This window comes from Vombatus ursinus, unplaced genomic scaffold (assembly GCF_900497805.2).
Source record: "Vombatus ursinus unplaced genomic scaffold, bare-nosed wombat genome assembly UNPS02014861.1, whole genome shotgun sequence".
Lineage (NCBI taxonomy): Eukaryota > Metazoa > Chordata > Mammalia > Diprotodontia > Vombatidae > Vombatus > Vombatus ursinus.
Genome location: NW_020954639.1, coordinates 14397639 through 14420963, shown reverse-complemented (window position 1 = coordinate 14420963; position 23325 = coordinate 14397639). Strand labels below are relative to the sequence as shown.

General features: G+C 35.4%; 1 protein-coding gene across 1 annotated transcript in view; it reads left to right on the top strand.

The window, feature by feature from the left end:
- The window catches only part of YME1L1 (YME1 like 1 ATPase), a 36825-nt gene extending 26853 nt beyond the window's left edge, over positions 1-9972 (top strand). Inside the window, exons 15-19 of the mRNA XM_027841615.1 lie at positions 229-380; positions 1319-1445; positions 1535-1608; positions 3407-3493; positions 8077-9972. Coding sequence (XP_027697416.1) covers positions 229-380; positions 1319-1445; positions 1535-1608; positions 3407-3493; positions 8077-8220 — 584 coding nt within the window. The 3' untranslated portion in view covers positions 8221-9972. The remainder of the gene's footprint in view (positions 1-228; positions 381-1318; positions 1446-1534; positions 1609-3406; positions 3494-8076) is intronic.
- Positions 9973-23325: the final 13353 nt, after the last annotated feature.

Sequence of the window (23325 nt, the reverse complement as noted above, 5' to 3'; positions counted from 1 at the left end):
GGGGTAGGCAGTTTTTGCAGAACTGACTGGCATTTATTGTACAAGGGCAAGATTGTTTTTTCAGAATGTGCTTATTTTATTTTGTCTGTTTCTACCTCTCGAGCTAAGGATATAACAATATCAGATACTGTAACGCCTAATATTATGTTAAATCAAATAACTTCTGTGATTCAATGAAATATTACTTCTTGAATATACTGTTTCAGTTAAGTGATTTCTTATTTTTAGGTCCTGAACGTAGAAGTGTAGAAATTGATAATAAAAACAAAACCATCACTGCATATCATGAATCCGGCCATGCTATTATTGCATATTACACTAAAGATGCTATGCCAATCAACAAAGCTACAATCATGCCAAGAGGACCAACACTTGGACATGTGAGGCTTTAGAAACTTTTTCTTTGTTGATTTTCAAGATAAAGATTTCTGTAGCATCACTAGTAAACCCTCTGATTAGTAATAAAGTTATATATGCTGTCTGTTGAAATGTAGTGTGTTCTCATGGGGAGAAAATGGTTACATATTTAGTTGAAACTATTTTTGAAATTTTCTTTCTGAACTTCCTTGAAGATGTCCCAAAGACTCTTCTGAAGAGTATTTTTCGTGATGAGTGTTTTTTGCTATTTAGATACAGATTCAGAATCTACCCTATCTTTAATTCTTGAATAACTTATATTTCTTGAAAAATCACAAAAGCAAAAACTGTGAATCACAAGTCACCAATTCAGTATTTTTCTCAATTGTTCCTGGTTTAGGATCATCATGTAGCACAAGTGCCCTTCTAATATTAATTTCCACTTAGCTGTAGAAATTTTAATATCAATTCATCTTTGATGACAGCATAGATCCTCTCACAGTATTATACAGCCTGGGTATAGTTAGCCTGCTAGGTGTTGCAGATAGAGTGCTGGACTTGGAGGCAGGAACAGCTGTGTTCAGGTGCTTCCTTGGACACAAGTGACTCTGGGCCAGTCACTGAACTTTAACATCTCAGTTTCTTCATCTGTAAAATGGGAATAATAGTAGCATCTGCCTTATAGCATTGCTGTGAAGATTAAATGTGATTACATTTGTAAAGCATTTTGCAAACCTTAATAGGTTATATATAACTAGTCATCATCATCATCATTACTGTTGTTATCATCCTCATTCATTCTGGTTCTGAAGCTGAAATAATTTTCATTTTGTGCTGCTGCTTTTCTAATTAATTGGTTCAGAGCATAATGCTCGGTGGTGAGCTGAACACTGATTTTTTTGAGAACTGTGATCTGACTTTTTCCTTCTGCTGTAATTTGAATGTTTCCCAAATTTTGTAGGTGTCGCTTCTACCTGAGAATGATAGATGGAATGAAACTAGGTCCCAGCTGCTTGCACAAATGGATGTTAGTATGGGAGGAAGAGTTGCAGAGGAGCTTATATTTGGAACTGACCATATTACAACAGGTTGACTGCAAAGAATTGCTGTGGTTCAAAGATTGGTTTACTAATATAATAGCTTTTAAAAATACTGATATACTTATTTTTAATACTAGGTGCTTCTAGTGACTTTGATAATGCCACCAAAATAGCAAAGCGAATGGTGACTCGATTTGGAATGAGTGAAAAGGTAAGAGCTCTTTTTTATCGCGTTTCCTTTTTTTCCTCTTTTCCTTTTGAGAGGTAGGTACCTCATTTCAGTATTTTTCTCATAGTTGGTAAATATGTATGAAAAGTTTCCCATTGTTTGGTCAAGTGGTGAAACAAAGAAGATTAGCATTTTCCCCTACTTAATCTATTTAAAAGTCCTGCACTTTGTAAGAAAAAGGTGTATTTAGTAAATTTTGTTTTCTGTCCCATATGTATTTACATTTTATTACATCAATTCTTAGGTGCCTCTAGGAGAAAATTTTGAAGCATATAGCAACGTAACCAGTAGTTAGACTGTGCTAGGATTTGAGCCTTCCACAAATGGAATGAAAGTAACGACTTTCAGTAGAATGTGGCTTTCTGTCTTGTTCCATTCCACTATGTTGTCACAGTTGCTCTGTGTAGTACACACTTATCTCTTGTACTGTATTTCTTGTTTGGGAGAAATGTGAAAGAAATTACAGGATTGTAGGATTCAGAGCTGGGACAGAAGAGATCATGTAGTCTAGTGGTTCTTGATGATAGTCCAGAATTAAGAGTCCAAAATTAAACTCTTTAATGGCATTTTGAGCAATAGGTAACTTTTAAAAATATTACAAGTAGTATAAATTAAATTACTCTTTAGTGTTTTTAACACATTTAAAAAAAAGAAATTCACATTGGGACTACTACTTACCTAATTCAGTGTGCTCATTTTGCAGATTAGGAAACTGAAGACCAGTGAAGTTAATTGATTGCCTCAGTGTCATATAAATGGTTAAAAGCACAGCCCAGATTTTAATCCATTTGCTCCGATTTCAAATCTAGTGTTCTTTTCACCATAAAGCCCTCTGGTATTCATGTTCAGTAGTGTCATACATATTTAACTTAGGGAAATTCAACCCTAAATACTTGGCAAAAAAAGGAGGAGAAATAATAACTTAGAGAAACTAAGCTGGACCTCTGCATTAAAAAAGAGATTAAAAAAGTCATGAAAAAAGTCAATGAGATACATAATTATTCAAAAGAGGCTGGTCATGCATCTCTGCATGACTTTCCACTCAGTGTGAAAATACCCCGAGTGTAAAATGGGAGGCATAAACCTGTTGTTTTTCTCAGTTGGTTTCCATTCCCAGTGCCTTTCCCTATAGTGAATGTGTTTCTAGAATCTGTTTTTCATTATTCTTATAGACAGTCTTTATTCATCCTTCTTAGACTGGTAGAACTAAGGAGAGAGACAACTTTGGTTGGCCTTTCTTCCGTCCTTAGTCAGCTAGACTTGTTCCTGCCGTGTTCCCTTTGACATTCTTAAGTCCTGTCTTGCCTCACGGTGAGACAGGAAGAAGGAACAATTATGTGGTATGATCAATCACCTTGTGATATCATAATTATATAGGAAACTCTTTTGAGAACATTTTTTCCCCTAACCATTTTGTACTTGTTTGTTTTTTTCTATTTGAGTAGAACTTAGTTTTGTCAAGTTGTCTGATCAATAGCTTGTCTGTGTATATTAAAAAATAAAATGTATACCTAGTTGTTTATATAGCAACTGTTTCATGTCATCTGTTATTTTTATCTTAAAGATAATAACAGGTAATGAATTTTTCAAGGGTAGTTTTGACTTTATGGAATTTTTGCCTCTTGTTGATTTTAGTACATGACCTATCAGTATTTATGTTTTTTCCATGAAAATTGTGTTTCCTTTTAAGTGGTGGGGGATAGATACTGTCTCCAAGTATATTGGATACTTAGAGACTTTTACATTTTTTGATCAACTTTTTTCTTCCATTTGGCTTTAGCTTGGAGTCATGACATATACTGATACAGGGAAATTGAGTCCAGAAACGCAGTCTGCTATTGAACAAGAAATAAGAATACTTTTAAGGGTAAGACTGTTCTTTTTCTACTTTTATTTATGTAGTATGAAGGCATAGGGTTCATTAGAAACATCTATTTAATAAAAGATAGTAGATGTCTTCTCATCTTGTGCTTTTCTTGCTGTGTTCTTCCAGTAATCCTCAGTGAGAATCAACCCAAATTCTAGAGGCCTTTCTGTCTTTTCACATTTCTTGAGTATCACCGGTAGTGTTCTTCATCTCTTCTCTCACTTTCACAAAACTGATACTCTATCTCTTTTTCCAATCATACGTGTCCTCACTGATAACTCTTATACAATATCTTTTGGATAGGTCATATTTGGAAATATGCCACAACTCAACTTGCATGTGGCCATTAAGTGTTTCTCTGTTTGGTTCACTTGTAAATTTGATTCTTCAGTGACTGTGGTGTTCAAGGATTTGCAGTTACATGACATCTGTGAGAGAACATTTGTGTTTTTTTTTTTAAAAAAAAAAAAGATGGATTTATATGTTGAAAAACAGCTTGGAATTGTTAGAAGCATTCTTCAGTTTCCAAATGCCCTCCAGCCCATGTCCATTTATAGTGTTTGTCCCGAATAGGTATACTAATTTGATGAAGTGGACATCCAATTACATATTATTGTCTTAAGAATGGATGTCTTAGTTTTTTTCTTCATTGATTGTGACACCGGCCTCTTTTTAATAATTATGTATCTCGTTAAGAGCATCCTGTAACATTCTGGGACTTGATTGAACCAGTGCAATAGCGTCTGTGAAAGGGGGCATCTGGAATACTTCACCATTTTTAGGGAGTCCCTCTTCCATTTGGATCTTGCTCTACCACAGTTGTTAGCTTTTGTCTCTTTTTTAATGACTTGCTTATTTATTCAGAGTCACTGAGTGGTTATTTCTATAATTGCATTTACCAAGAAAACTTGTATGATTTTAACACCTGAAAGACTTCTTGGAGGAGAACCTTTAAGAGTATACCCTGCTTTGCTGAGTCAAATGCTTTCTTCTTTTTGTTATTTATTACTTATTTGTTTTTAACATTAATTTTAAAAAATGTTGATTTCCAAATTCTCTCACTCCCTCCAGCCCCTCCCCTACCCAGTGTAAAAAAAATACATTCATATACTATAATTTGTTCAGCCCTAGTGGTCTAAGAAGAAATTTAAGATACCCTTTTAGATTCTAGTTATTTTTTCCTCTATCCCTTTTAATTTCCCCTTTATGATCAGAAAGTTTTGTTTATTACTATTTCCTCCCTGGTATCATCCTCTCTCTCTTAATTTCCTTTCTCTATCCTCTGCTGAGTTTGATGTGTTTTTACACCAAGCTCTGTGTGTGTGTGTGTGTGTGTGTGTGTGTGTGTATGTGTGTGTGTGTGAGTGTGAGTGTGAGAGAGAGAAAGAGAAAATAATATCGGCACTATGTAGTCTGTAACTTCTCTTAATCCAAGAAAGGCTTGGACTAAAGTCCTGCCTCAAACACTTAACTAGCTGTATGACCCTGAGCAAGTCACCTAACTGTTGTTTGCCTCAGTTTTCTCATCTGTAAAATGGGGATAATAAAAACACCTACCTCCCAGGGTTGTTGTGAGGATCAGATGAGATAATATTTGTAAAATGCTTAGTACAGTGCCTGGAAGTGCTATGTAAGTGCTAGTTATTATTAAATCAAATAAATTATTTTTAAAATAGCGAACAATTAATGCAATGAGATTTTTATTCTCTGCCTTTCCTTTAATCGCATCACTGTATAAGTATGGTCTCTTGTAGAATATTGTTTATGGAAACCTCTTCCTACTCCCTTCTCATATCTTCATTACATACACTTGATGCATGTGTAGATTATTCTCATAAAGTTTATATGGAAGAGAAAGTAGTGCAGGGTGTGGTGGCTTACATCTGTGAATCCCTGCTATCAGGAACAGTGAGGCTAATGAACTGCTTGGGCTCCTGAGTTCAGAGTTGCAGTGTTTTAAAGCTGATAGCATGTACCAATCTGGGTAACCATTTGTGAGGGGGAAGGTTGGTGTGGACCCAGCTGCTTAAGGAAGGACAAATATGCCAAGATTGGAAAAAGAGGAGGTCAAAGCTCCCATACTGATTAGTAGTGGAATGTTGTCCATCAATGGCTACTGTACTTGAGTCTAGGCAAGATAGCGAGACCCAATCTTTACAAAGTTGCATAGGTTGGTAGTCTTGTGGTTGCTTTCTGATGGCAAGGGGTAACAAAATCTAATTTTTCCCCAGTGCCATTGCTATTTCCCCTTGTCATTTACTTGTAGAATGTCCCGTGCCTTCAAAATTGTGTCACTTCCAGCAAGATCATCCTTTGTGTTCACCTCGTCCAGCTGTTTTTTCCGTCTTAGGTTTTCTTCAGTGATAGTACCACTTTTTCTGGTAGCAAATCTGGGTCATTGAGTTCAGATGTGGTGGCTTCATTTTCCTTGATGGTGAAAAGAATTTATTAAAAAAATCTTTACAGATTTTTTTTATTGTCATCTATTTGTTGTCCTTTTTTGAGTTTTGTCCTTTAAATGTCCTTAGAATGATTTTCACCAAGCTTTCTTTAAGCATGGTCTTTCTTTTCATTCTTACTGTTTTGTGAGGTGATACAGCTCCTGCTCTTCCACTCACCTGCCTTCTGATGGTTTATTAAAATAAGTTTTATTGATACATTCTGTTTTTGTCACAATTTCTAGATATTGTGCCTACCCTTTTAACAAAGACAATAGTTAAGTAAAACCAACTGATCTAGTGATTCTCTCTGGCAGTATATGTGATATTCCACATCTTTTATTCCCACTTCTGCCAAAAGGAGAAAGGTGCTACCTTATTTGTTTTCCAGAACCAAGAGCGATCGTTATAATTACTCAGCATTCAGCTTCATTTACACATTCTTCTTTTTTTTTTTTTAAGCATTGTTATAGTCACTGTGTATATTGCTGACCTGGTTTTGTATACTTCACTCCACATCATTTCATTTAAATCTTCTCATGTTTTTCTGAATTTCTTGTATTCATCATTTCTTACATTGTGATAATGTTCCATTTTGTTCACATAGCAGTTAGTTCATCATTTCCCAACCGACGGTTCCTTGCTTTCTTTCCAGCTTTTTGCTACCACAAAAAGTGTTCTTGCTGTAAATATTTTGCTATGTATGAGACCTTTATTTATGTCTTTGACCTTCTTGGGATATATGCCCAATAATGAGATCTCTAGGTCAAAAGGTATAAATAGTTTAGTGACCTTTCTCATATAATTCAAATTTGTTTTCCAGAATTATTGGATGATTTCACAGTTCTTGCAAGTATATGTGTTTACCTTTCTTCCAATCTTCCTCATAATTTTTGCAAATGAGTATATTCTAAAGAGGTGTTTTTCTTGGCTGCCATATTTTACTGCTTGACCAGGGAAATCAAGTGTTTGCCGATTGAGATGGTGTCTCCAGGCTGTTTTGAAGGTCTTATTATGGCAATTGATTTACAATGGTTAAATTGCTTTAATAAATTGGCATAATTGGTGATTGTGTCCATTCTTCTGTTTCCCCCTTTTAGCATCATTTTTTTATGTGGCTCACTTAGTTTAAATTTCTTGCCATATCTTTACATTTTCTACTTTTATATTAACTTTTTGTTCTAACAAGTTAGTAATCTGACTATATAGAGATAGGTGATTTGGAAATAATTCTCGCATCATTTTCTAGCTGAGAAGATATAATAAATTTCTTTTTGTTATTTTGTGCTCACCGTTTTCAGCACCTTTGGTTCTCTTGCTTGTTACTCCTCAGTTAGATCGTCTGACATGTTTTTCACTATCCTTTTTTAGTGCTCAATTTTACATTAAGTGTGAAAATGTGTTGATGTAATTTGGAAGGTATTATCAAGTTCTTTATAGAATTTTTCTATCTTCTCCTTTGCACCAGAGATGTGTACATTACCTGCAGTTATTTTTCTGGTAGTATTTTTTGCCTACTTATTTATGAGTACTACAACAGAGGAGCAGATAATCTAAGAAATGGTGTTTCTTGTTGCCTTTTAATGCACAGCAGAACTACTCCACTAACACTTTTATTTGACTCTCAAAGAATAACGAATCATGCTTCCATTTAGTAGCAACTTCCTCTTGTCTTCTGGTTTTGTGTGTGTGTCTGTGTGTAAAGACTGATTTTTAGTTTTTAGTGTATCAGTAAATAAATTAATGTTTATAAATAGCTCTGTGCTTCTTAGCATGTTCAGCTCCCATTTATGCCAGTGGGAAGCAGTTTTTATTTGTCACTTTGTTGTAAAGGTTGTAATAGTCAAAGACTTAATTACTAAGTATTTAACTTATAGTTAATGAGCTCCTCAGTACTTAGCTGGGTTGCTTCTTGTGAGGCAGATGTAATTTGTTGCTGATACGCTACTCAAAGCCCTTACAATTCTGAAAAGCTTGGGTTTTGCAGGTATAGTCTTGAGAATCCATAATCCCCTCCTGACCGTGGTGAAATGTTGGGACTAGGATTTTATGGAACATAAAATTCTCATTTTACAAATTCTTTTCCTTTTTAATTTCCACAATAATAAATTTTTTGAGGTTTTGTGTTTTATCTTTGCATTTCAGGACTCATATGAACGAGCAAAAAACATCTTGAAAACACATGCAAAAGAACATAAGAATCTGGCTGAAGCTTTATTGACTTATGAGACTTTGGATGCCAAAGAAATTCAAATTGTTCTTGAAGGGAAGAAACTGGAAGTGAGATGATAAAGCCCTTCTTATGGATTCATACCTGGTTTTATTTGCGAGAATGTAAATCTAGCAGTGCAGTAGTCTCCTTATGCAACAGCTTTTTTTTTTTCCTTCCTGATGCGTGCTGTAATGTATTAATGATGTTTTCAAGGTTATAATATACTTTATTGTGAGCCTTTTGTTACCTTTATCTAATTTCGGTTATTCTCAGTGACACCTAGAACAAATTAGCTTTCCATAGCAAATATCATTATAGAAAATAAAGAACTATCAGGATTGAATACAGCTTATTTGAGAGACTTCAGTCAGACCGTAAGTTGGAAATAATGCTGCAGCATACTTTTCAAGGCTAGCTATGCTGCTAGATGTAGAGGGAAAATGATGCTCATGTGGAGTATTTTGAGCTTGATGATGTAAGTTGTTGAAGGATCATCTTTGTAACTTAATATTATCAATGGTTTTTGGCACGGAAATGATGTTATCTAGTTGTAAACCCTGTATTTGCCAGTTTCAAAGGGAGAACTCATAATAAAATCCTAGTTTTATTCTACAGTTACAATAAATGGGTTTTTTAAATTTGAAAATTAGGGAATTTGTGGGCATAGAGACAAATGCAAAAATATGAAACATATCCTTTATGTTTTCTGTATTCTGCATATCTCTTTGTATCACCAAGGTTTATTACCATTATGGGGGAAATTGTCTCATCCTTGGAATTTTGTTATAAACAGAAAAACAAATAACCCCCCCCCCTCAAAAAATCTTTATCCTTGTGTAATTATGCTAGTAAGCAAAGAAACCCAAACATTTGGTTTTGAAGGATCCATTAACAGTACATGTTGGCCTTTGTCAGAAATTGGAAGTTTATATTTGGGTCAGAATTTGGCTTACTGAAAACAATCACTTGTTCTCTGCAAAGATTCTTGAATACATTTTATTTAAGCCAGTAGAGAAATATTGTTTCAGAGCATTGTTGGTATACTGCTACTATAACAAAACCATACCCTTTAAGTGATTTTTATTAGTAATTTATGTGGTTTTTTAAAGAGCTCCATTACATGCATGTTCTTTCTTGTAGAAAGTGAAGATAATTGAACATGTCTCTGTCAAAGATATTCTTGACTGACTTTAAAAAATATCTCATTTCTGTAAGGATTTCAACAAAAGTGTATACTTGGGTTACATAAAATCTCATTTACCATTTCAGTGAAAGGCATTCAAGCTGTCGAAATATCAAAACCTTCATGAACTGATTATGATCAGATAAAAAAATGTTGGTTTCAGCACCATGTTATGTTTCTAGGTTTTTTACATGCATTTTGATGGGATTACTTGGTTATTTCATAACTACGGGTTATGAACATTTCTAACTATAAGTGTAGAAGATCTTAAATATTGATATACTTTAAAAATAGTTTATACCAGTGAAAATGACAATTAAAGATCTGAATAAGCACCTCACAAAGATGGAATAAGGATCATCTTTTTCTACAAGAAATTTTTCTTTTTTATATTTATGCCACTGAGCCCCATTTTTTAGCCAAGAATATGGTTTCCTTTTCCTTTCAGAACAAATACTTAGTACAGCTTTATACATGGTTTCCTGTGTTTTCCAAATAGTCTCAAGAATCTTGGTCTGGAACATTATCACAAGTGAGAAGCTAGCCTGTTAGAGTTATATGTATTGTGGTAACCGTGCTTTAGGGAAAAGAACCTCAAAAAATATGCTTTGTCTCTGTTTCTGAAACAATAAAAATTTTAATTAGATGTCTTGTCTTTTTTTTCTTCAAGAAATCTTATAAATATGATTTAGAAGCTTTTAACTTAAAATTCTTTAAATTATATATGCAATAAAAGCAAAATTTGTAATTGTAGACAAGTGAATGAGCATTAGGAGCTTTGCTTCTCCTTTCATGTGGAGAAATACAAACTTGTTTCAGGCTGGCTGTGGAGAACAATCGCCACTCTACTCCAGTCTGCAGTGCATTTGTCTTCTCATGCCTTATACGTTTGACTATAAATAATCAGAATGCTTTTTTAGTGCTCTTCTTTCATTTCCCTGTAGTTACATCTTATTTTTTTAAGTTGAGCCTTAATTTCTCCACCTCCATAGTCTTCTGTGTCTTTTGTCATCTCATCTGAGACATACTAAAAGAGGCTAGACACTTTATTATTTTCTAGATTTTGCTAATTAGTATATGATAGCTTGCATTTATATAACTCTTCATGTCTGTTCTCGTTTGATTTTCACCAAGAGGCTTGTGAACTGTTAGCATAATCAGTATCCTCCCCATTTTACGTATGTGAAATTGAGGCTCAGAGAGGTTGTGACCCATGCTCATATAAAAACTGTAACTGGGTACATGGTTTCTAAGTCCCTTACTTTTTCAGTCATTTCATGAATTTACTGCCGAAGTTCTGTCAAGCTACCATTCTCGTCTTCACTGAAAATGCTATCTTATTGTTACCCAGAGATTCTAATCTTTATTTTTGAAAGAGGTTAGCAAAAGAGCACCATCCATATCAAACAGGAGCAAGTATTGCCCATCTGTTAGAAATGTGAAAAGAGAAAAGTATTGGGTCAAGTGTGTTAGGAAGCCCCTCCAAAATAAGGTTCTTGAGAAGAAAAAAAAAATGTGTGTGTGTGTATATCTATATCTATATATATATATCAGCTGAAAATGACATATAAAACTTAAAATATTTTGTCCTGTGCAGTGGATAATGGCAGGCTTGAAGGCAGGAAGACTCATCTTCTGAAGGTCAGATTTGGCCTCAGATACTTAGTAGCTTTGTGACCCTGGCCAAGTCATTTAACCCTATTTGTCTCAGTTTCCTCATCTGTAAAATGAACTGGAGAAGGAAATGGCAAACCACCCTAGCATCTTTGACAAGAAAACCTCAAAATGGGGTCACAGAGATTCAGACACGACTGAAATGACTTAACAACGATAATTATGTAATTATAAAAATTGTGGATTCCACAAAATTACCATATAAAATAACTTTCAAATTTATTTGTATCATTGCTACTCTGTTACTGTTATTCTCTTTTTGAGCTTCCCACAATATTCATGATTATATGTAGCTTTGGGTTTTGTGCAAAGTCAAATTTGGAGGAAAAATTCAGACCATTGTGTTAATAATGTACTCAAGACTACAGATCTGTTAACGCTGATGAAATAGTTAACATTTCTGTTTTTTACATAGGGAACTTAAGCTCCTAAAAATGAATTTACCCCATAAATTTTGCATGAAGAAGTTGGAATAACCTGTTGTATTTGCTACTAGGAAAGAATCTAGTTAAAAGTTCTTGATCATTTTTTGACCAGTGGTATCTGGTGGTCTTGTTTTTAAACTTGATAGTGTTTAGACTTATGTTTTATATAATGCCAGTCTTTTGAGATAGACATGGCTGCACGTTCAGTGAAGGGAAGAGTATGAGATCTTCACACTAGGCCAACTGAACTTGACTAATAGGTGACAAAATTCTAGAGCTCTTTATAGATAATAATTAGTAAACATTTAGAAAAGGAAACTGGCTTCAGAGCCAGTTCAGAGCTTCAAGAATGTTAACAACTTCCATTTCCTTTCTTGGCTAGACTTTTTTGTTTTGTTTTGTTTTGTTTTTTGCTAGGTAATGGAGTTAGATGACTTGCCCAGGGTCACACAGCTTAGTAAGTGTCACGTGTATGAGGGCAAATTTGAACTCGGGTCCTCCTGACTCCAAGGTTGGTGCTCTGTCCACTGTGCCACCTAGCTGCCCCTAGACTTTTTTACTAGACTGGTATGTCAGGGGAGTCCTATGCACAGTTTCTGCACATACCTTATTTTGTTGATTAATGTTCTCCATAGAAACTCACTAAATAATTTTATGAAATAGGTCATGGGAAAAAATTTAAAATCATGACACATGGAAGAAGATCAAAAATTTTTTAAAAATCGGTCTAATCATTCCATTCATGTAGAGAACTCCCAGTGAAGAAATTATCTGCTGAAGTGGGTCAGCAGCTACTCTACAACTTAAGTCTTGTACTCAGGGCCAGAAAGAATAGATAGCATATAAAGATAATTTAAAAAGACTTATTAGTGTAATTTCATTTTAGTAAACAGTCATTTTTAAAGAATTCAAAGATGCTAAATGTATTTTAAATAATAGAGACAGATAGATGTATGGTGCAGGTATTAATCTTGCTATGTTTTATCATTCTCTGATATTTAGGAGATAAAGACTAATGCCTGGTGTTTTTAAAGTTCAGCAAAATACGTGCTGGGTTTAGTACTAGAAATATAATTTAAGATTTCCTCTCCCAAACAACTAAGTTAACAGCCTGCACTCTATCCCTTACCTTAAAAATGCATTTCAGGGCAGCTATTAGTTCATCAGTACATTTATTATGATGCTATTGCCACTGATGGTTAAGTGTCAAAGAGGAATTGTGGGAAGATGGCAGAATAAGGCTGGAAACTACCCGACTGTCCCTAATTCCACACAAATAAAATAATGCTTCAAAGTGAATTTTAGAGTGGCAGAAATAAAAAGTCAGGGTAAAGCAGTAGTCCAGTCCACGACAGCTTGGGAGTATTTAGGAAAGCTCTGACCTCTCCGGGTGGTGGAGTGGCCTGACTGAAGTGCAGATACCTTCACAGACATCTCAGAGTCAACAAAACAGCAAGGCCCGGGGGCAGCCTTTCTTCAGGGGCATTAGCCCCACTGTGGTTGTGGGGGTTGAGCACCTGATCAGGGGAAGATTGGGGGGCCCCTGGCTGGCCTGAGAGGAAGAGCAAGCACGTGCTGGTGAGTGTGGTCGCAGAGGGGCGGGCACTTGTGGGAGAGGGGAGACCCTGGTTTTGGTTCCAGGGCAGAGGTGGGTGAGCTGATGGGAGGAAGCAGGAGTGTTTTCTATGGCAGCGGTGCTGGGGGCCCTGGTCTTAGCTCACGGGTGGATATGAGTACCTGAGGTCACTTACAGACCAAAACGTGCCAGAGGAACAGTGACCACATCTGGTCATCTTGGCTTATAGAACATTGGAAGAAGCAAGAGGTCAAAGGCCCACCACTTCTCATGCCATTTTTAGGGAAGAGACAAAAAGATGTAAGGCTAGGTGTATATTGAGCTGGTTGAATGGTTAGTGCTACTGCATAGTGGTGTGATTCAGTCAAACTGAAATGGAGCCTCTGGAAGAATCCATGGGGCATTGCTGTTTAAAATTTTTATCAGTAACAAAAATATGTATAGAGAGAGCATGCTTATCACATTCGAAAGTGAGAGAAAGGGGCAGCTAGGTGGCGCCGGTGGATAGAGCACCGGCCCTGGAGTCAGGAGGACCACGGTTCAAATCAGGCCTCAGACACATAACACTAGCTGTGTGACCCTGGGCAAGACCCTACACCCCTCGTCCAGCACCAGCCAAGGGCCCTCACAATCTTCCCCTGATCAGGTGCCCCCATTGCCTAACCAAAAAAAAAAAAGAAGTGGGAGAAAGCTGAGGGATAAGTAGCACTGAGTGTGTGACAAGATTCCAAAAGGGCTCAGCAGGTTAGAATATTATGCAAAGTATAATAAAGTGAAATTATATGGAGATAAATTTATTGCACTTGGGTTCATAAAATAAACTTCACAAGTATAAGTCTGGAAAAGTGTAGCTTGGTAGCAGTTTGATAAAGATCTAAGGATTTTAGTGCACTGCAAGCTGATTGTTAGTATAATATGGCAGCCAAGAAGGCTAATATGAACTTAGGCTGTGTACAGAGAAGCATACATCCCACGCCTGGAGTATCAAGTTCTAGGTGCCATGTTTTAGGAGGAACATTGCTAAGCTAAAATATGTTCAGAAAAGGGCACTTGGGAGGGTGAAGGACTTTGAGATCATGTCATATGGGAATTGGTTGAAGGAAGTGGTCTAGAGAAGACCAGATCCAAAGGGGAAGCCACAGCTACATTCAAGTACCTGAAGGATTTTAGAAGAGGATTAGACTAAATTCTGCTTGTCCCTTAGAGGCATAACTAAGAATGAGTTACAAGCGCAAAGAGGTGGATTTAGCTAAGCTTGATGTAAGTAAGGAAAAGGTTCCTGACAATTGGAGCTACCCAAAACGAAATGGGCTCTAAGTTCCTTCCTATTCTGTGATTTGGTAAATTTACTTTTCTATTGGGTTTGTAATTTTATTCAGAGTTCCATGGATGTTCTTCACGCTGTTCCTGCTGCTTACTGTACTTTAAATATAAAATACCAACACTATGTGGTCAGTAGCTTCCCTTTAGTTCTGGACCTGGAGTCAGGAAGACCTGAGGTCAAATTGTATCGCAGACACTTATTAGCTGTATGATCCTAGGCAAGTCACTTACTCTCTGTTTGCCTCAGTTTCCTCATCTGTAAAATGGGGATAATAACAGCCCCTACCTCCCAAGGTTGTCATGAGGATCAAATGAGATAATAGTTGTAAAGCCCACAGCACAATACCTGGTACCCGATTAGCTATTATTTGCTGGGCATTGTGCTAGATTCTGAGTATGCAAATATAAGTAAGATTGACGCTGCTTCAAAGAGCACACCTTTTGATGGAGGAAGATACCACATTCAATGAAAGCAGGATGGGAGGAGGCAGCATTGTGTGGGATGGACAGAAAGTCCTAGCGAGATAAGGTTTGAAAGCTCACCCTCCAGAGCTGGCATCCCAAGACAGATGGGGCATTTGGCTGGAGTCGTGGCGGCATGCCATGCAAATGACCTGATTCCAAGCAAGATAAAGTAATAGCTCACCCATCAGAGTAAGGCATTCCTTAGTGACTGATTATTCAACAGGGAAATGATCAGTGCAGTACTCTTGGTAGTGCCAGCATCTTCTGGAAGTCCCACTTAGGAGTTCCTATTTTGTACAAAGCCCATCATCCTTTAAGTCTTGTGAATGCTCTCAAATATTAGCCCCTGGAACAAAATATCAGTTTTTACTTGGGAAGCAGCATGGTTTAGTGGATAGAGACAACCTTGAAGTCAGCAGGACCTGGGTTTAAGTCTTATCTCTGACACACTGTGATCATGGGTAAGTCCACAGGTAACTCTCTAAGACTATGTACAGATGGGTTGCTGATCCGCATTGAGAGAGGTAGTTTCCAAACCAGGAATTCCCTACAGGATGAAATCACAAATCTAGATTCCCTTCTTCCCCATTTTTTTTTTGATAGAAGTTAATTTAAATTCCTTAAAGTTAAATTCTATAGTAAAGGAGTCAGACAATTGTTCAAATAATTCAGATGGAAAAACATTTGCCTTAGTTCAAATCAGACAACTTGGTTGTAGTGATCCCCAACTTTCGGACTTTGAAGTTATTATTGAAAGTGTGTTATTGAAAAAAAAAACAAGAAAAAGAAAAGAAAGGGTGTTGTTGATTTGTTATTGAATCCATAAGTGTACCAGGCATTGTCCTTTTTTTTAGCTTCACTGAAATATTCATTGTGAGTCAGCATATAGCAAATAAGCAAGCACACCTTTAGGTATATTTATTTTCATCAAAAAAGGCAGTTACTTCTTACTGATGGGTCCCATTATGGATTTTGGTTTTGTTAATTGTGGATATAAATAATATCATCTGTGTATTACTATTTTTCTTTTTTTCTTTTTAAAAATTATTTATTTTTAGTTTTCAACATTCACTTTCACAAGATTTTGAGTTCCAGTTTTTCTCCCTATCTCTCCCCTACCCCCACCCAAGATGGTGTGTATTCTGAATGCCCCTTACCCCAATCTGCCCTCCCTTCTATCACTTCCCCCACTTCTCTTATCCCCTTCCCCTTCTATTTTCCCATAGGGTGGGATAGATTTCTATACCCCATGGCCTGTATATCTTATTTCCCAGTTGCATGTAAAAACAATTTTTAAGATTCATTTTTAAAACTTTGAGGTCCAAATTCTCTCCCTTCCTGCTTCCCCACCCACCTCATTGAGAAGGCAAGCAATTTGATATAGGTTATACACGTGTAGTTATGCAAAACACTTCCATAATAGTCATGTTGTGTAAGACTAACTATATTTCCCTCCATCCTATCCTGTCCCCCATTTATTTTATTCTCTCCTTTGACCCTGTCCCTCCTCAGAAGTGTTTGCTTCTGATCACCCCTCCCTCAATCTACCCTCCCTTCTATCATCCTCCCTTCTATTATATCTTTCCCCCCTATTTTCCTGTGGGGTAAGATAGATTTCCATACCCAATTGAGTGTGTATGTTATTCCTTCCTTAAGCCAAATCTGATGAGAGTAAGATTCACTCATTTCCTCTCACCTCTTCCCTCTTCCCCTTCACTGTTAAAGCTTTTTTCTTGCCTCTTTTATGTGAGATAATTTACCCCATTCTACCTCTCCCTTTCTCCTTCTTCCAGTACAATCATCTCTCACCCCTTAATTTTATTTTTTAGATATCATCCTTTCATATAGACCCTTCCTACTGACCTTCTAAGTTGTCTTTGTCGTTTGTGGGTCGAGAAGTCTGGAAACCGCCACAGATGTCCTTGATTCAGTCCCCTGAGGCCTGTTCCAGTTTCACTGGGGCCCATTTTTGCCTGACAGCCCATGCTGAACTGCACTCCTCTAATAACCCAGTGCAATATAACTTTCCCATCAACCATCCAGGTTGTCTTAGGCTGGAAATTTGTTTCACTCTGTGTTTTTGTGGGTTCTGCTGCTCTAGAATTTGTTTAGAGTCATTTTTTACAAGTATTTAGAGGGGTTTGGGGGAGAGCTCAAGCAAGTCACTGCTTTTACTCTGCCATCTTGGGTCTGCCCTATATGACTGTTTTTCTAAAGTATATTTAACCATTAATATTTCCATAGCTTTTTTGTCGACATGCATTTTTCAATTGATGGGTACTAATAGTATAACTATAATTTGGGGGTATAAAAACATTTTTTATGTTAAAAAGGAGTCCTCTATTAAAGTTGGGAACCACTGTGCTAAAGAACTAAGACAATAATGGAGTAATTGCTTTTAAGTTATTTGCATACTAAAAATATTTGAATATTTTCAGACAGTCTTTTGAAAAAGTTTGGCAATGTTCTTTATTTTTAAATTTTTAATATTTTATTTTTCCCCATTATATGTAAAAACAGTTTTTAGCCTTTGCTTTTTTACAATTTTGAGTTCCAAATTCTCTCCTACCCTTCCACCCCTCCCCTCTCATTAAGAAGACAAGCAATTTGATAAAGGTTATTCATGTGCAATCATGTAAAATATATTTCCATATTAGTCATGTTGTAAAAGAAAACATAGACCAAAAAAAAAAAAACAACCAAGCCTAAGGGAAAAAATGTAAAAACCCAGTATGCTTCTATTTGCATTCAGTTTCCATCAGTTTGTTCTCTGGGAGTAGGTAGTATTTTTCATCATAGGTCCTTCAGAGTTGTTTTGAATCTTTGTATTTCTGAGAATAGCTAAGTCATAAAAAAAAAGAATAGCTAAGTCCTTCACAGTTGATCATTGTATGATGTTGCTATTACTGTGTGCAATGTTTCAGCGAGTTTCTAGAATGTCTGTTGTATCATAAAACACAGTTACTTCTTACTGAAATGGCCTTAGTATAACCTTCAGTTGTGGTAACCCTACATGTGAAGTCTTTTTTGTATGTGGCTTATTATAGATATCTATATAGGTCATTGGATAGAAATCTAATCTTGTTATCAAGAATACCTAAGGTTATTGCCACCTCTGATAACATTACTATTTATATGACCCTGGGTCATACAGTTATTTAACATTTCAGTATTCTAGGGAACTGTAACAATACCCATTTGTAGAGGGTATTTCTTTTACTAATGAAATCATAACTCCAGTTCCTATCCCTTATCCCTATATTTAGTAATCAAATGTTAATTTTGAATAAAAATGATTTTAAAGGATTAATTTCTCACAATTCAAAAACAATTTTACATTGTTAAGGTGTGTCAAAGACATTTCGCTAAAGAAAGACAGTCTTCTAAGGTCAATAAAGTCACAGATAATTCAATTTAACAAACATTTAGCTCCAACTTTTTGCAGCCACTATGTTAGAATGATAGAGATACAAAGATAGACTATAAGCATCATGAGGGTAGGAGCTGTTTTACCTAAAAGTGATAACTTTTCCAGTGCTTGGCAGAGTGCTCAACATGGATCATCCAGTCTGAAATGTCCAATAGGCAGTTGGAAATGTGAGACTGGAAGTTAGGAGAGGTTAGGGATGGATAAGTAGTTCTGAGAATCATCAGTGTAGAAATGATAATTGAATTCCTGGGAGTTGATGACATCATCATGTGAAATAATATAGAAGGAGAAGAGAAGAGGACCCAGGATAGATCCCTGAGGGGGATATTCATCATTGGTGGACATGACCTGGATGAAGATCCAGCAAAGGAAATGGGGAGAAATCAGAGAGCTAGGAGAAGAACCAGGTAGAATAGCATTACAGCAGCCTTGGAAGAAAAGAGTATTGAAGAGAAGAGGGTGATTGATAGTGTCAAAGGCTGTAGAGAGGTCTAGAAGATGAAGACTGAGAAAAAAGGCAATTAAGAGATAACTTTGGAGGGATGAGTTTCAGTTGAATGATAAAAGAGAGTTAAAGGAAGCTAAGGCATTGTGGCACTCTGAGGAAGCCTATGGACCCCCTTTCAGAATAAGAACCCTTTCTCGAGAAGGCGACACTAACATTGTCAAATACATAAGCTTGGTATTCTCTTTTTAATAACTCTTTAGTGGAGCATATCATGGTGAAATCCAAATTCAATCCAGTTAAATGTTTCAAAAAAGAAAAACCAATTTCTTGGAGAACTAAGTTTTTATGGATTTTCATTTTTAAGACATTACTTAGAAATTTCCTTACATTCCACTTTTTAAAAATTGGTACCATTCTGTACTTAAGCTCTTCTTTACACTACTCTCTTTATTTAATAAACTAATGCATAGTGTCCAATTATATCTCCCTTAGTTAAAAAAATTTAATATCCATTTACAAATAAGAAAATAAACAAGAAAGAAAAATCATTTGTATGCATGGAAACATAAAGTTCTGTTTATACTTTGTCTTTTAAAATGCCAGTCACTTAATAGCTGTCACTTAACTGGCCTTCAATTCCTCATCTGTAGGAGGAGGGGGTGGATTAGTTGACTTAAAACATTACCCCTAGTTCCAAACCTACGATGTATGTGTTCACTTTAATAGAATAGCATACTCTTCCTGTTTTGTTTCTGTATTACCTTCTGAATTTCTTTCTATATATCTGTGTTTTGACAGTGGTAGCATTCTTATGATTTACATAATTGTTAGTATGTATATTCTTTTGATCCTGATTTTTTCAATTTGCATCACTTGATTTGTCATATTGCACTATTTTGTCTTTTATTTTCCTTCATTTCTAATGGTTTAACATGATTCCTGTACACTGCAATTTGCTAATTGTTGGATGCATAAGTTATTTCTAGTCTTTTGCCATTACAAGAGCATTTTCATCAATGTTTTGGTAAAGGGCCTTTTCCCCTGTCAGTATAGCCCTAGGAGTGGATCACTCTGATTGTATAATTTTGTATTGCTTTTCTAAAAGATCTCATCAATTCACAACTCTACCAGCAGTCTAATAGTCAGACTGTTTTTTCTATACATTAGGCAGCATTAAATTTTGTTCTTAACTATCTTTGCCAATTTAGTGGGCTTAAATCATTAATACCTAAAAGTTCTTTTAATTTTCATGTCTAATTATTAGAAACTCTGAATATTTTCAGGTACTTATTGATTATTTGTATTTTTCCTTCCCAGAACTACCTATTTGTACCCTTTGATCACAAATCTCTTGGGAAACAGGTCTTGTTTTTAAAATTTCCCTTAATTCTTTATTAGGTTTATACAGGGTGTCCTAAAAGTTCTAGTGCAGTTTGAAGTTTTTATAACTTCAGAAATATAAATGCTACAAACTAACAACATTACCTGAAAGGTTATTTATTTAAATTTCTTTTATACCTATTTAGTTTTGTGAATTTTACATAATAATTTTTTTAATTCTTTTTTTTGGGGGGCTAGGCAATGGAGTTAAGTGACTTGCCCAGAAAGTGTTATGTGTCTGAGGCCGGATTTGAACTCAGGTCTTCCTGACTCCAGGGTCAGTGCTCTATCAACTGTGCCACCTAATTGCCCCTCGTAATAAATTTTTAATGTTAATTCTAACAAGCTGGAGCATCCTGTCGTTATGTATGCAATAGTTTCTAGATGACAGACCTGTGGGTCAGTAGAGAGGGTCCTCTTGCTTGGTCATCTCAGTCACCTGATCTATCTCCATTAGATTTTTTTCTTGTGGCGTCATGTGAAAATTATTGTGTATGCATCAAAAGCTTGTTCTTTGTATGATTTTAGTTTAGTCACTGAGCAGCAGCTAATGGAAGTTTTTACAAAGTTAAAAATTGATTAGAGTGATGTATAGCAAAAAGTGACTGTTTAATTTTAATAAATATCAATATTTTCAAATTTCATATAAATAACCTTTCAATTTTTAATGTAAGTTTGTAGGATGTATACTTCTAAAATTGTTAAAGCTTAAAACTATACGCAGACTTTTTGGACATATAGGAATATGTCAGATTTTTTTTTTATCAGAAATGTTTATCACAAGTATTTTTTCCTATTCTGTTTCTTTTTTTTCTTATTGTAGATGTCTCGTTTTTTATTATGGAAATGCTTTTTGTTTTTATTTGATCACAATGGCTATCCACACAGCTAAACTGAAATTACTTCCTTACTATTCTTATTTAAATTCAGTTATCCCAGGTGCATTAAAACGTAAAATTAGAAGTAGGACAATAAAGAGATGAAAAATGGAAAATAAATGTAGAGATATTTATGGTAAACTCCTTTTCATAATCAAGGACCCTAGAGTCACTACATGTGAACTCTAATATCAAAGTCTTGAATTGTTGCCAGACATAAAAATGATTTGAACAAAACAATATGGGATAAGCAGTTAAAATAGAACTGGCCCATGCTAGAGGCAACATAATTTTGAGGGCACTGAAGGATCAATTGTCAAAAGATCTAAAAGAGGGGAGGAAAAGGAGTCCAAAGGTGTGAAAAAATTGGAATTTTTTATATTTTAAAAATTAATTTTATTTATCTTTTGTTTTTGCATCACCTGTATTTCCCAATGTGCCCTTCTCCTATTCCCAGAGAATCTTCATATCGCAAAGAATACAGTACTTGGCCTGATTCTGTCTTTCCACTCTCATTGTAAATTCTCTTCCTCATTCACTGTTTTCTAGCCAAAGTAAACTTTCTGTTCTTCAGATAAGGCACTCTTACTTCCTTTCTCCATGCCTTTGCACTGACTATCCATTATGTATGGAATACACTCCTTCCTCACTACCTTATATTCTCTTTTTCCAAGACAAAGCTCATTCAAAACTTTCCTGATCCCACCAGCTTCTAGGCCTCTCCCACCAAAGCTTCCTTATATTTGTATAATAATGGTACCTATCTCAAAGGATAGTGTGAGGATCAAATAAAATAATACATGTGAAGAGTTTTGCAAACTTAAAGCACTATATAAATGGTAGCTGTATAATAACCTTTTGTTTATCCTCTTCATATTCTTTTTCTACTTATACATGTAGTTACTGTCTCCCATGTTAGAGGGAGGGATTATTTCTTTCTTTGTATCCTCAGCATATATCATAGTACCTGTCATATAGAAGGCATTTAATAAATGCTTGTTGATTGGTTACTTGATTATAAAATATTGGCATAACATTAGGTCTATGAATTACCTTCAATTAATCAACAATGTTTCTTAAGTGATGTGCCAGGCACTGTGCTAGACAGTCAAGATAAAAAGTCAAATGTGAAAGTTTATAGCCTGAAGGAATTTACAAGTAGATTGGAGTGATAATATGTACATATATGAATATGTAAAAAAATAGATGCAAGTTAATATTGGAAGGAAGACACTGGCACCTGGGAGGAACAGGAAAAACTTGAAACAGAAGGTAGCATTTCAGCTGAGCCTTGAAGGAAATAAGAGATTACAAGAGGCAGTAGCGTGAGGAAGGAGTACATTCTAGGAATGGAAGATGATCAATGAAAAGGCATGGTGATGGCAAAGAGAATGTTGTGTATGAAGAACAGTAAGTGAGCCAGTTTGACTGGGCCATGGTGAATGTAAATAAGAATAATATATAAGAAGACTTGACAGGTAAGTTGGAGCCAGATTGTGAATGACTTTAAATAGAGCAAATTGGAAGTAATCTCAGAGAGAAGGTAGTAGGAGTGAGTGCTTGGGTGGGAGATGAAAATGAGAAAAGTTTCAGGTGAACGAATTTGAAAACCACAATATAAAGCATTGGGGAGAGGAGAGGAAGTACAAACAATAAATATAAGACAACTTCTGGACGTTTCACAGTTATTTTCACCATATTGGTATGGCCAGATCAGAAGTAGTGAATATCTCTCCAATTATGTCTTCCTTTATTTCTTCTAAGAACATTTTTTTGTTTATATTTAAGTAAGTCTTATATGTGGCTTAATAGGTTAGTCTAAAATATTTTATATATATTTTAGTTACTTTGGAATTTATTTCATTCTTGGTTTTTATTAATGTTATATAGAAATGCTGATGATTTTTATGGATTTATTTTGTATCCTGCTATTTTACTAAAGCTATTAATAATCTCAGTTTCTTCATTGATTTAATGGTTTTTTCTAAGTATATTATATTGTCATCTTCAAATAGGGATTTTAAATACTTTTAGTTCTGTTCTCTTCTTGCTATAGCTAACTTTTCTAAAACTATGTCTAATAACGTAAAGAGTAGGGCATACTTGCTTTATCCTTATTTATACTAGGAAAGATTCTAGTGTTTCTCCATTGCAAACAATTCTAACTCTTGGTTTTAGGTATGTGTTCTTTTTCTTTCTTTCATGGTAAAGGTCCCTTCTGTGATAATGCTTTTTGGGGTTTTAACAATTGAGTACTGTGTTTTGTCAAACGCATTCCTGAATGTTTTGAAATAATAATGTATTTTAAAAATATGATTAATTGTGCTAAATGTTTTCCTAATATTGAACCATCCATTTATCCCCAGATTGATGAATTCAGTTTGCTAATAGCGAATTACT